The sequence below is a fragment of the Acipenser ruthenus genome, chromosome 1 (genome assembly GCF_902713425.1).
Source record: "Acipenser ruthenus chromosome 1, fAciRut3.2 maternal haplotype, whole genome shotgun sequence".
Lineage (NCBI taxonomy): Eukaryota > Metazoa > Chordata > Actinopteri > Acipenseriformes > Acipenseridae > Acipenser > Acipenser ruthenus.
The window spans coordinates 98,811,995-98,827,409 of record NC_081189.1 but is presented as its reverse complement, the minus strand read 5'-3'; the positions used below and the strand labels follow the sequence as shown (position 1 = coordinate 98,827,409).

Sequence of the window (15,415 nt, the reverse complement as noted above, 5' to 3'; positions counted from 1 at the left end):
TTCAAACAAAAACACTGTGCTCACAGAGCAAAATAAAAGGTGTAAACAAAACAAATCACGCACACAAAATATACGATCAATGATCCAGGTCAGGCTGGGCAGTAGCCTTCACTGATCCTGGAATTATTTTTAAGTTTCGTTTTCACTCTCTCGTTCCTCTCGCTCTCTCCGCTCCTAAAACACCTCACCCGGAACTGAGAGTGCTGCACGTTTATATGCAGGTGACCAGCTCCCGATTTAGTAATAAATTAATCACTTAATTAATTCGGGAGATGGCCACCTTCTGCACAAGTTTATTAATTACTACTGTGGATGGGACTACCCATCCACGCTACAAAACAGTCGGCTACACCGTCAAAATACAAAACAATAACAAACCCAGCGGCGCTCGCCGTCATTTAAAATACATAAACACAAAATAACACAGGGGCAGAGGGGGAACCCCCATTCTGAAAATAAATAAACAAATGAATGTACAGGGCACCTCGCCCTGTTACATATCCCCCCCCCCCTTGTGCAACGCACACTTGGCCCCAGCAGCCACCTCCTCCCTCAGTCTCAAAGTCCCGGAAGAGGGGGAAGCAAGTTGTTTCTGGGGGTGGCCATGGTGGAATGTCCTCCACCCCCCACATCTTCATGGCTGGCAGCTCCCTTTTCCGGGGCTCCCACCACACGCTATCCTGCCGCGAAAGTGCAGCTGGGGAAGCTGGTCTCCTGACCTCCCCCCCTTCTTCATGGCCGGCAGTTCCCCTCTGTGGGGCTCTGGCCACCCAATTTCCGGCAGCAAAACTGCTGCGGGGGGAGCTGGTCTCCTAACCTCCCCCCCCTTCTTCGTGGCCGGCAGCTCCCCTCCGTGGGGCTCTGGCCACAGTGTTTCCTGCTGCGAAAATGCGGCTGGGGGAGCTGGTCTTGACCTCCCCCCCTTTCTTCATGGCCGGCAGCTCCCCTTCATGGGGCTCCGGCCACAGTATAGCGACCCCAGGCGAAGCAGGATCCCCGGCGACCCCAGGCGAAGCAGGATCCTCGACGACCCCAGGCGACGGCAGTAGCAGCGGACCCTTGGGAGGCGACGGCAGCAGCAGCGGACCCTCGGGAGGCGACGGCAGCAGCAGCGGACCCTCAGGAGGCGAACTCAGGAGGGGAGCCCCTGGCCATGGAGGCGGCAGTGGGAGCTCCACTTCTCCCTCGTACCCTGTGCGAGGCAACAGGCAGCTCCAGGCGATGCGGAGCAACAGGCAGCCCCAGGCGATGCGGAGCAACAGGCAGCCCCAGGCGATGCAGGCGTGGCATCCCTGAGCGGTGCAAGGCAGGCATCCCTGGGCGGTGCGAGGCTGGCATCCTTGGGCGGTGCGAGGCTGGCATCCCCGGGCGGTGGCGAACTGGCATCCCCGGGTGGTGGCGAACTGGCATCCCCGGGCGATGCACGACAGGGCAGCAGTGGTCCCTCAGGAGGCGACGGCGGCAGCGGACCCTCGGGAGGCGACTGCAGGAGGAGGTGGTGCTAGGGTTGGCCCTCTTCTCAGCCGCTGCGACCCAGCGGTTTTCCCCCTTGCTCTGCTCAGCAGCCTATGCAAGGGCGGCTGCGGACCGCCAGCCTCCTGTCCCGGTCCATCCTGTTGTGAAGGGAGAGGCAGCTCCTGCTCCTCTCCCTCGGGTGGTGGTGGTGGAGGAAGAGGCAGCTCCTGCTGCTCTCCATCAGGTGGTGGTGGTGGAGGCAGAGGCAACTCCTGCTGCTCTGTTCCTGGCGAAGGCAGCAGGGGCTCCTCCCCTTCTGGCTGCGAAGGCGGCAGGGGCTCCTCCCCTTCTGGCGGCAAAGGCGGCAGGGGCTCCTGCCCTTCTGGTGGCAGCGGGGAAACCAGCAGGCATGCTCCCTCTGCTGGTGGCGGCGATGGGGTCCAAACTGACTGGGGACCCGGGACCACCACCTCTTGTTCAGCTGCTGTTGTGGTTGCAGCTCTCTGCAGCTCTTCCTCCTTCTCATCCTCTTTCCTCCCATTCTCCTTCCTCACTCCACACGCAATTAGAAAAAAAACAAAAAACGAAAAAAAACTGCAGTACCCCTCTGCCTGCGTCTAGGAGGCGCTGGTGATCCCACGCTGGACACCACATGTGGCAGGAATGACTGAGACGTGACATCAGGCAGAAGCAGGAAGGTAAACAAACCAGTACTGCAGATTAAAGTAAGTGACGCGGCACGCCGTTTTTATTTACAAAAATAAATAAAATATTCAAACAAAAACACTGTGCTCACAGAGCAAAATAAAAGGTGTAAACAAAACAAAGCACACACACAAAATATATGATCAATGATCCAGGTCAGGCTGGGCAGTAGCCTTCACTGATCCTGGAATTATTTTTAAGTCTCGTTTTCACTCTCTCGTTCCTCTCGCTCTCTCCGCTCCTAAAACACCTCACCCAGAACTGAGAGTGCTGCACGTTTATATGCAGGTGACCATCACTTAATTAATTCGGGAGATGGCCACCTTCTGCACGAGTTTATTAATTACTACTGTGGATGGGACTACCCATCCACGCTACAAAACAATCGGCTACACCTTCAAAATACAAAACAATAACAAACCCTGCGGTGCTCGCCGTCATTTAAAAAACATAAACAAACACAAAATAACACGGGTGGAGGGGGAACCCCCGTTCTGAAAATAAATAAACAAATGGGGCAGCAGTGTGGAGTAGTGGTTAGGGCTCTGGACTCTTGACCGGAGGGTTGTGGGTTCAATCCCCAGTGGAGGACACTGCTGTTGTACCCTTGAGCAAGGTACTTTACCTAGATTGCTCCAGTAAAAACCCAACTGTATAAATGGGTAATTGTATGTAAAATAATGTGATATCTGTATAATGTGAAATAATGTATAATGTGATATCTTGTAACAATTGTAAGTCGCCCTGGATAAGGGCGTCTGCTAAGAAATAAATAATAATAAATAATAATAAAAATGAATGTACAGGGCACCTCGCCCTGTTACAGAACTATTCACACTGCCTGCAACAGGAGACATGAAAGCAACCCTGAAGTGACACCAAAGCGATGACCAATGAGGAACATCTTCCCTTGCGCTTCTTCAGTAAACAATGGCGGAAGAAAAGATCATTCTTGCAGTATCAAAATACCCAGAGCTGTACAATAAAGGACACCAAAATTATAAAGACACGGCAATGAGGAAGAACATCTGGCAGTCTATTTCGAGAGACCTGGATAGAGCTGGCGTGTATGATTAATTTACCTTTAGTCAGATAAGTATTCTGAAAAGCTATTATGTATTCTACATTTTTATTAGCTGTTTAACAGGACTATCATACGTGTGATTTTTTCCAGCTGACCATACAATCAGAGGAGAGTCGCCTATCACACCGCTCGCACCTGTAGCCACTGGTGTGAAAGCTAAAGTACCATTTTATCGCAGGACAAATTACATTGTGTCTGTGTGTGGAGACCTTAAGCCTCAGTAAAAATCAGTCTGGTATCACTAACTCAATGTCCAGGCAGTGTATTATTTGTTATGAATGAACAAAATCAATGAAGGGGTCTGCATCAGTGAACATTGTTCTGCCGCTCATTTTTTTACACTATGCTCCTGATGTAGTTTTCGATTTGGAGTGGTCCAATGTTGCACCTGGTGCTTAATTTGGAATTGCAGAACATTGTATTAATGAGGAATACCTATATGAAGTACCATTATGCATTTGTGGTTTTATTACATTTATGTTTGAATGCTTTTGACTGCCTTTGTACAGTATGTGACAGACACTAGCTTAATCATATATTTTCTCTAAAGTAGTTTTCTATAAAACCAAATGGTAAATTGAGTATTATACTCCAGCTCATTTGTCATTTTTCTTCAGATACCATTTAGCCTCTACAGTAACTGCTGACTTGCCCAGCACTAGGGCTACATGATGTGTTTACTGTATATTTAAAAAAAAAATGTTGATGCAGTTACAAAACACATTTTTCCTCATTCTGTTCATTTTGCAGTAGTTGCATGAATGCGTATGTGACTTCTCGTTCCTGACAAGCAGGTTGGTGACCTACATCCCACATAATGGACATAACATACAGACAGACGGACTTCATATACTGTACCCCCAGATTATTTTACTTGCAAAGCCTTGTGTTAAAGCATGTCCTCGCTATGGATGTCACGGTATCAATTTTTGACGGTATTGTAACCGTCAAAAAATGTACTGCGGTTATCGTACTATAATATATAATATATCGTAATATAATTTTTTTTGTAATCCGTTTTTAAATGGCTAATTAAAGAAATACACTCAAGTCATTTTTTAACAAGAAAAATAACTTTAATTTAAAGTTGTAAAACAAATACAACACACTGGTACTACAGTTCTACCAGGCACTACCTAACTGGAAGTAGTGTTCACTCCAGCTCACACAGGCTCAGCAAAATAATGCTGCTTTTTTATTTCAAATTACTGTGGAGAAACACCAAAATATTAACATTTTCTGGGCTCAGTCTGGAACGATAGGGGGTAAGGATGTGACCACTGCAACCGAATACCCTCTTCATCTTTATCAGTCTGGACGGCATCCTATTAGTTAAGAGAAGCAAAGTGTTACCTAGCAATAGCCAATCGAGTGCGTTTTTTTTTTTTTTGGTCTGCATGTTAACAGCAACGAACACAAAGGAAAGAAGAAAAGTTAAGGTGGGTGTGACACCATTGCAAAGTTAAGCGGCATCTAGGGGACTTTAATTTTTTTTTAAATGGGAATAAAATTGTATTAATTTTTTAACATAAAACCAAAATCCCTACAACACTATCAACTCGAGGAGACGACAACATCTTTACAATACCTTTTAAAATAAAAATAATACAAATGCCTGTAGCATCTTAGACTTAGTTATATAGTAGTAAATAGACTTTTTGATTAACTGCATTGGTGTGTGCTTACTGTGTTTCTCTTGACCGATATGATAGATAATAGCTGCTGTTATTTCTTTGGTTTGGTAAATTAATAGGAAGGCAGTGATGAAAAGTTAGTGCCTTGTTCTTGCTGATATTTTGGAGTATTTGTGTTTCATTTACTGACAGTCACGTTTGGTAGCGAGCATTGTTTAGTAGGGCGGTTTATATTAAATATGACATCACTTATTTAATAGCCTACTCAGATAATCTCATGCATGGCAGTTTTCAGAACTTGTCTGTGAGAGGTCTGTGTTCATTAGTTCTAATGAACACAGTGGCTCACCGATGGACAAATGGTGAATACAAAAACGCGCCCATATCACTGTAAACCATGTGAACTCGGTAATCATGGTGTAGAAAATGATTGCAGTTTCTAGGCTCATATAGTATTTGATTGTGTGTCACATTTGATCAGAATGGATGGGAACATATATATTATTTATGTGGTATTTCGTCTGTTGCTTGTATATGTTTTATGGCCATAATATTGCGGACTAAAACCATTCATAATTTAAATTAAAAAAATAGTCTTGGAAAAGCAGCAGCTGCTGCTTTATACATCCATTGGGTCGACAAATGTGGTCATGGCACTGTATTAGATCTATAACATGCCACTGTGTGTTTTAATATTTATTATGTGTTTAATATTAAATAGGGAGAGGAATAGGATTATTGTTTTTTGAGCAATTCCAGATTTTATTGCAATCTTAACAACTGTTGTAGAAATTAATAAAATATTTTAAAAAATGCTTGTTAATGTTCTTTTTTCCTTCGTGTATTCGTGAGTAGAACATTATTGTGATTCCAAACTCTGTTGTAGATTTCAACAGATATTTTATTAGATACAGTAAAGCAACTGTGTACTCTATTTTCCTTAAGCACAAGTTACAATAGAATCAACGATCGATACACATGTTCGGATTAATATAGCTTCTCTCATGATACCACCCCTTATTCCTTATGTCCTTATTCCTTAACCTATCACAAAAGACAAAGTACATACTGATGCAAGTTTTACAAGCCTCCTATCAGCCAATAATATTATTGATCATGTGGGGCCTCACTCACAAGGCAATAAAACCATAGTTGAAAAGAGAGGAAGAAGGAGTAAGCCTTTTGCCTATTTTCTTTGAAGTTTAAACTGGGAAAAAAATGTTTAGCGCTAAAGGTGCCATTTCCCTAGAGACACAGAATAGACTTCAATCACCTTTCAAGTTGTCATAAAATGTAGGGTACACTAAAGCTCTCCTGCCACCTGGCTGTTTCACTTCATACTAGATGTCTATGTAACCTAGCTAATTTTTAAACTATCCCGTTTCTCTGAAGTATATGTTTATCCAACAACTGTAATTGCATCTCTAAGCAAACCAGAGATGAAAACCACTTGAGCCCAATTAAGATTACAGTAAAACCTGGAATGGCCTAAACTTCATTTAATGGTAGTCTACTTTTAAATAGGTTTATTTGGAGGAGTAGTATACCTACATACAAAATGTGGTGACACATTTCTCCATTCTAATAAGCTGTACCATTCCTGAATGGTTGGTTGATATTTGAGTAAGACTATTATTTTATGTTTTTTACTAACATTTTATGTTTAGAATAATCAGTGCCCTGTTTGAATTGCAATGAAACCCATTATGCTTGGTATGCAAACTGTTTTTAAAAATGTCTCTTGTCTTTGTTTTTCAGCACTGCCAAGTACAACGTTCTTACATTCCTCCCAAGGTTCCTTTATTCCCAGTTCAGAAGGGCAGCAAATTCGTTTTTCCTTTTCATTGCACTTCTCCAGGTAAGCTGGGCTGATGGATCCAGCAGAAAGCCCATATAAATCACGAATAAACAGCACATTAAAGCTTGAACGTACCACACTGCAGCCGGCCACAAATCCTCAAGTCAAATAATGAGTTAAATAAAGGAAGGCAGTGTTTTCCAAGAATGCAATTTCATGTTTCATCCCAACTAAGCAAACATACATTTTAGTGGTTATTATACGCAGTTTCAGTATTTATCTGTATTAATTTTTTTATTCATTAGTTTGATCTGTAAAAGCTTTGTGAATAGGGCACAGCAAGTTATTTGTTGAGAATGACTAATAACATGCTAAGCCACTAATTGTTAATTAGCATTTATCTTGCTGGCTTGGAAATCTAGTGGCAAATGCACGTTTTCTAGTTCTTGAAACGTTACTAATTGTACATATTCTTTTATTTAACAGCAAATTCCCGATGTTTCACCGACGGGTCGTTACACCACCCTCGTTCCATTGTTATTTATCCTTATTGTAGCAGCAGTGAAGGAGTTCATAGAAGACCTTGTAAGTCTACATTATTTCTACAGTTTATTAGTTACTTTTTTGTAAAATGTCATGTTGCCCAGGTTGCAGTTTAATTCAGAACCCATTTAAATATCTGCACTCTGATATAGAGTCCTGTAATAACACATGTTGGGCAGAATTTTCAAAAGTTTGTAAATGATAACTCCAGTGTTAATCAACAAATCGGTATGTAGCATTGACTTTGGAATTTTTTAAAGAGGTCGTTATGCCTGTCTCATTATTAAATAATCATGGTAATGTGATTTCCAAAATTGTGTTGATTTACAAATCTGTGTTAATTGTCATAATTTAGCAGGAGTTAATTTGCACTTGGAAAAGGACTGTTTTAATTAACGAAAGACGATAACTCACCTTGAAACAGAAGTTTAACAGACAGCAGCTTTCATGCCGACGATACAGACTACCTAGATAATTCAATATTTGTAGTAATGGAGATATTTTAGACTTTTATATACTTGTGGTTATGAATGAGATTTGTTCCCTTTTTTTAACAATTTGTAACCTTAAGCCTGGAACACGTTGCCCGATGACATACACACATGGTATTCGATTGGTTTGTATATAATGTCTGTGCCGATATTTTTTGAAAACAAGACCTGACACCTTCACATTGTACTTTTTAACTATTAGATGAAATATTTACAGAATACTTAAAAACTGCTGCTATAATCATGATTAATTTATTATTAATAGCATTATCATTAAATTATACCACATCACGGTTGTTATTGACAATTATAACACGATTAATACTAAACAAATCATGCAGCATGGTCCTAATAGCAGTTAAGTGTTCTGTAAACATTTTGTCTAATAGTTAAAAAGGGCAACATGGGGCTTGCTTTCAAAATGTATCGCCACGGACATGAATGGAATACCTAATGTGGTTGAGATCATTGACATGGATTTTGCCTAATGTATTTGAAATATTGTCAGACTCCCCCCACACTGTATGTACATATTATAATCTCTTTTTTAATACTGTAAGTGTTCAGTGGCTACTTCTAATCATGTTGAGTTTATTTATCACGGAGGCGAGCAAAGAGTAAATGCATGATTTGAGGAATTCACTGAACAATTAACTATAAATAAATTGTGTATTGGGTTGGGGAGTTCTGTTGTAATTTTAAAAGCTTAATACATGTATAATGACGTGTTACATACATGGTATACATTCAATAAGAACATAAGAACATAAGAAAAGTTACAAATGAGAGGAGGCCATTTGGCCATTGGTTGTTAGTAGTTTATTGATCCCAGAATCTCATCAAGCAGCTTCTTGGAGGATCCCAGGGTGTCAGCTTCAACAACATTACTGGGGAGTTGGTTCCAGACTCCTACAATTCTCTGTGTAAAAAAGTGTCTCCTATTTTCTGTTCTGAATGCCCCTTTATCTGCTCTTCACTTGTGACCCCTGGTCCTTGTTTATTTTTTCAGGTCGAAAAAGTCCCCTGGGTCGACATTGTCAATACCTTTTAGAATTCTGATTGCATGAATTAGATTGCCGCGTAGTCTTCTTTGTCCAAGACTGAATAGATTAAATTATTTTAGCCTGTCTGCATACGACATGCCTTTTAAACCAGGAATAATTCTGGTCGCTCTTCTTTGCACTCTTTCTACAGCAGCAATATCCTTTTTCTAGCGAGGTGACCAGAACTGAACACAATATTCTAGATGAGGTCTTACTAACGCATTGTAAAGTTTTAACATTACTTCCCTTGATTTAAATGCAACACTTTTCACTATATATCCAAGCATTTTGTTTGCCTTTTTATAGCTTCCCCACAGTGTCTAGATAACAATCCCCAGAGGCTGGAGGTTATGAATGTAAATGCTGTAAAGTTGTTTCTAGAAAGTCCAGGTGCATATAAACTTCCTTAAAGCAAAGGGCTTGTAACCAGGAGGTGCCCAGCTCACTCACTGACTCACTGTATGACTTTGAGCAAGTCACTTAACCTCCTTGTGTTCCGTCTTTCAGGTGAGACATTGTTGTGACTCTGCAGCTGATGCATAGTTCACACACCCTAGTCTCTGTAAAACCGGGCTTACGCTACACGATTTTTGCTGATCGCCGATCTGACGATCTGAGGAGTCGGCGACTAATTTCTTAAAATCTGGGACAAAATGAGGTTGTCTGGGACAAAACGGTCGATAAGTGTGAGAGGGTCTACGATGCCCCGATAACTGCGTCTGCGATCTCCCGACGCTCTTATGACGTCCCGACAAATTTCTAACATGTCAGAAAACTTTAGTCCCCGATAAAGCAATTTGTGAAATGTGTGAGGGGCTACAGGCCAATTTCTTGACGAATGCTGCCAGTAGCCAATAGGACAAGCTAGCAGCAATGATCACGAAGAGAAAGGCTGTGCCCTGAGGTGTGGAGCTTCAAAATAGAGGAAAGGATGGTGGAGATATGGCAGGAACACCTGTGTCTCTTTGACATAAGTGACATTTCCTATCATGATAGCTCATTGAAGGAGCAAAGATGGAGGGAAATTGCTTTGGAACTTCAGGTACCTAAGTAAATAATTGTTATAACTTGTTAATGCCGAAGCAGATACTGTGTGTGGTAGTGTGTGCTCTCATTGCAATCCATTTCTACAGTCACTCGATATCCCTTTCAAACCCCTGCTGTATCCTAGTATTGCTAATCAAATCAAATACGAGGAAGAGGGCTGCGCGTCTGTGTGTGTGAAATAGAGAGAAATTAGATTACGTTGTTGCACATTTAAACCTTAACAAACTTGTAGTAGCCACTATTAAAGTTGTAGAGTCTGTTCTAAAGCGCAACACTCGCTCGTAGTACAAAATATTTATAAAAGTCTTCAAATTATTCATCAGAGTTTGGTATTCTGATGAAAATCGCTTGAGGGCCAATCTCCTACGCCAATCTTTTAATCTAATAAATACTTTGTACTACGAGCGAGTGTTGCGTTTTTTGAACAGATTCGATTTTGTTATTTTGGATGCACCTCGACTCGGTTCAGAGCACAGACGTCAAGGAAATAAATATTGACATTGCTATAATGTTATAACTGTTATAAATGGTTTTTGTTTGTTTGTTTTTATCGCAATATTGAACATTTGTGCAGCAGTCTATGGCCCTGAAATATAAGTTCTCGTGCTGGAATTTGCAGAGTATGAAATTAGCAATATCCACGGTCCTATTATTCACACGTAGTACTTACATATTCAAAATGCATGACTGTATGCTTTTAATTATATAGATATGAAGCATTATACTGTAATATGTATTTATAATTATTTTAGGTCAGTGGTAGAAGTCCAAACAAAAGCATCCTCTCTGTGGACACAGTAGGGAAAGCTGCCGAAACCTCGTCACACACAGTGGGAGTGGGGCAAAAGACCTCACTTCCAGGCAGAAATGGATTTAGTCGTTGCCAATTAGTTTTTATTATTTTCTCCCCAATTTGAAGATGAACGCACGCTGCGAAGATGAACACACGCTGTCCTCTGAAGTGTGTGCCATCAGCCGCCCGCTTATTTTTACTCTGCAGACTCACCGTGCAGTCACCTCAGAGCTACAGCGTTGGAGGACAACGCAGCTCTGGGCAGCTTACAGGCAAGCCCGCAGGCACCCGGCCAGACTACAGGGGTCGCTGGTGCGCGGTGAGCTGAGGACACCCTGGCTGACCTAACCCTCCCTCCCCAATTGAGCGCTGCCCCCTGGGAGCTCCCGTCCATGGTCGGCTGTGGAATGGCCTGGACTCGAACCGGCGACGTCCAGGCTATAGAGCGCATCCTGCACTCTAGCGAGTGCTTTTACTGGATGCGCCACTCGGGAGCCCCCTAGAAATGGATTTTAAAGAATCTTGAATTCTTAAAGCCATGCTTGTGCACTGTCATAGTGAAACCAGTTTGGAAGCAAGTAAAATATTTTTTTTTAATGAGAATATTTTTGTAGTATTTAATGTTGTCATATCAGAGAAAAATATTAATAGCAAAATCTACATAAGCCAACTGCGCGTCCAAATGGATCTTCTCCGCGTTTTCTTCTTTTTTTCTGTGCAAAACAATGCACAGACAACAGCGATCGCCTCCTCGCTTGAGTCCATGATTCTCCCAAATGATTTCTACGATTCTGCAATGAAAATAGGCGGAGTCCGCGACAAGATGTCTTGTGTAGTGTGTGTAGCTTGCAATCCCCCGATCTACAGTGAGAAATCGTAGCTCAATCAGTACGTATGCGTGGCGCTGCGTCTCCCGATTGAAAAAATCGTGTAGTGTAAGCCTGGCCTTAGTCACCTTGGAGAAAGGCATCTGCTAAATAAACAAATATTAATAAAAGCAGTTAACATCTCATACATAGTGTAGCACTTTAAACAGTCCTGCTTCAAGTGTGGTTACATGCACAGGGAATATTCATAAGAGTCAGTGAAACTTTGCAATGACCGACATTCTTAGTACTGTTGTAATTGTCAACTACATATTGTATGACTCGAAAGCTATGTACTTTTTAGTAAGTTTGTAGCCCTTATTCGGGACTTGGTTTTGGGTTAATTGACCTTGTTGCATGAAGTTAAAGAACAGCCTTTGTTTTGGCAGTTTTTCTTCCAGTTAGAAGCATCATAGGAATGTTTTATGAACAGGGCTTGAATTTCAGCGCGGGATCACATTTTCATGTTCCTCCCACATATCTGCAACTTTCAGTGCGGGAAGACACCAAGCTACTGTATTTTTCACCCAATTTAGAATGCCTGAAATGCTACAACAATCTATAAGGAAGTGGGTGTCAGTGACGAAAGCACTATGAGCCGCATTCTAAGTAGTTCTGGTTAAAATAAATAAATAAATAAAAGTAGTGCTGTATATTTTAAGTGCTTTAACTCTTAAAACTCGGCCCCATTCATTTTGGGGCACCAGCGCACCGAAGATTATGCACAAATTACTCGGGCACCGTAAAGGCCACCTACGTGGTTCATGGCTTGTTTAAAAGTACAGACTCAGGGCTTTCCAAAGACGCGGTACTAGCCGGAACTACGATCACCAGAAGGAAAGCCTCTCATCATGTGACAGAGTTCACAGGTTAGGTTTTTTTTTTTTAGCCATCTATGATTACAATAAAGCAGTGACCAAACATGATTATTTTGGATTTTTTTTTTTTTTTTTTTTACATATATTCTCATCTCTACCATATATAGTATGCCTGATCCTGTTGCAACTTACATAATATGAAAGGAAATTTTCATTTGATATGTTACATACATGCAGTACAAACTATCCAGTAGTTAAACATACATAAATGAAAACAGTGAAAAACAGGTGGAAATAGGGCTGAGTGTAAAGAGTTAAAAAAAAGAAATGGAGCGCTGGTGTAAAAGAAAAGCACCCTTCTCTTCTGCTGCAAAAACTTCACCTCAGGTTAGGTCTCCTGAAAGCAGCTTATTTTAAAGCAAGACCAGTGTGAATGATGATGCAGTAAAATATATATAGGTTTTTTTTTTATATGACAAAGTGCCTTTTCTTTTGCCATTCCCCCCTAAAATTTTGGATTCCCCCCCCCCCCCCCCCCATGCTGCAGCCAGCCCCCCTCCCCCCAGCACACAAAAATTAAATTCAAGCCCTGATGAATGCTTTGATTGTTGATAATCCTGCCATGGTGATTGTCTGTGAACATATTGGTATTCAGACCTCCACTATTCAAATGTTGTTCAGTTTCATGTCAAGCATGTAGTTTCCTTACAGTACATTCATTTTATCCTCATTCTTTGACTGAACATGCCAGGTTGTTTAAACTAGATATTGTCACTGTTTCCTGTTGTCTGAATAAATCAAAACACGTTGTTAGTTCAATATATTGTCCCTCTGTCTTGGTGCGCACAGCATAGGCTGTGCTAATCCTAAACAAAGAATGCAGTAGATAGGCCGAGTTTCCCTTCCTATTCCAGTTTAGGCCCATTATAGAGAATGATAGCAACTTCCTGGCTCGTCTAGTCAGGTATGTGACATGTGCTGGGCTGCATCATGGGTTTCCCCTATGACATTTAGAAAGCATTATAATCTTGACATGGGTGACAACCTCTGGGAATACTGTATGTAATAATGACAAATGCTATGGGAGTATGTCCTATATATAATAAATGAACAATTTCGAATAAACTGATGCATACCGCATACAATCCAATTTACTACAAGCAAATGGATTTTGGCATATAAAAAAAAAAACACCAAGATACTTCTTTTTCTTCTTTTTTTATTTTTTACTGCTGAAAATTGTATCTGATAAAGTGTTGTAACAAGTTTTAATTGAAATGCCTGCTGTGTTTCTCTTTACACCTTTACATAAAAAGCTCAGTGGTTTTGAGCCTTATATCCTGAGCATAGGCATTATCTCCTCAATTATCAATGTGCAAATGTGATTAAAAACATGAATCGTATATGTGGACAATTCCGCTGACTGGAGTCTGAATTGGTTCTCGGGTATGGATGAATTACTGGTACTTTAATTATATATATTAGGGATGCAGCTGTTCTAATTTTCAGAAACAGAACCGAAACCAACATTGTCTTAACATTCCAAAACGAATGATAAAACTGAACCGAAACAGATGTTTTTGTACAATAAGAAAGCATTGGCTCAGCACTAAGCCAGCGCCATTCTAGAGCTCATTACGCACTTTTCTGCATGTATACGGTTCATATTAACATCCCTTAATTTTAATATAGTAACATAAATAATACAATGATTACAATACTTATCTGATTGACTCGGTCAGCCCTCAGTAGCGATAACCACAGCAACATACTTAGTCTGTTTTGTTCTGAAAGGTGCTGGTGCTGGTGCTGGTAATTGTAGGCATACTCAAACACTCTGCCTGTGCCCCAAATTAAACCTTGTTTAAAATAAATGCATCTGATGTAATGCAATAACACTGTCTTCAGCTTATTTGACACCGTTAAAACAATTACATTTCTGTAATAATGATATGTTCCGTTCCCTTGGCTGCACAAATCCAGTCCAGTTTCCGGTTTTAAAATTTCTTGTTGGGTTTCCCTAAAACCAATTGGTCCTATCCAATATTGAAAGGCATCCCAGTCCTACAAATGAAAGATTGCATTTCTATAGTGCAAAACGTGTTTTTAGTATAATACAGAATTTTAAAATAATTCACATGGTGAGCTTGTCAGTGTTTTATGATGAAAAATATTATTATGTTTTATAATTGTATAAAACAAAAGGTAGTGTTACGAATGTACCATAATTTGCTCGAGCATTACTAGAACCTGATAACTTTTTAATACATCTCATCTGAAAGGTTGTAAAAGCAGTATGTCGGTACCTGTTTCAGCACCCTGGTCAGTTCCTGTACTGTATTAAGTGGATTGAATTCAATGATTACAGTACATGTTGGTATGTACTCTGTGGTATGATATGGGTCAGTCCGCACACCTACCATCATATTATTTTGTATAATTTAGAAACTGAACTTTTCCAGCAGAGAACTTGTGGCTGGTTTCACTGACCTAATGTAACTTTGGGTGTATGATTTGGTTTGATATTTAAGATCTGAATGTTCGGGGGATGAACAGAAAAGGAAAAAAAAAACAGAGCGCTGATTTTAAACAGAACAAGCCTGCAAAATGTTTCTAATTACTCTGGAGTTTAGCTGCCAATTCCTCAATGTTTACTGCTTCTAATTTCATCTGGGAAGTTCAGAATGGAAATGCAAGCATCTCTGTTCTCAAGAATGACCATTGAGTCATACTTCAATGTCAGCTGAGAACATACTTGGGCCCCATCTGCTGGGGGATGAAACATTTGTATATTGCTGAACAAATATTGTTTTTTCATTTGTAAAACAAGTTGTGTGTTCCATATACTTTCAACAAGGTAGTAAAGACAAATGTCCTCTGGTTCTCAACTGAATAATAAACGTTTTTAAATTCTAATTGTGCTTCAGGTAATCACTTAAAATGCACTGCACATGGTTTCAAAACAGGGATTTTAATGAAAAAGGCTGCTTTATGTTGCACTGTCTTTCTTTTTTGCCTGGAGGGCCAGATTCTGAAATCTTACTGCTGCATTAAACCCTCACACCTTGGTTGTTATTATTATTATTAATATTATATTTTATTTTTTATTTCTCTTGGTGTTAAAATTAGTATTTATAT

At 40.7% G+C, this 15,415-nt stretch overlaps 1 protein-coding gene across 1 annotated transcript in view; it reads left to right on the top strand.

Moving 5' to 3' along the window:
* LOC117421527 (phospholipid-transporting ATPase IA) overlaps window positions 1–15,415 on the top strand; it is a 132,821-nt gene that overhangs the window by 25,679 nt on the left and 91,727 nt on the right. The window contains exons 3-4 of the mRNA XM_034036040.3: window positions 6,637–6,736; window positions 7,163–7,261. Coding sequence (XP_033891931.1) covers window positions 6,637–6,736; window positions 7,163–7,261 — 199 coding nt within the window. The remainder of the gene's footprint in view (window positions 1–6,636; window positions 6,737–7,162; window positions 7,262–15,415) is intronic.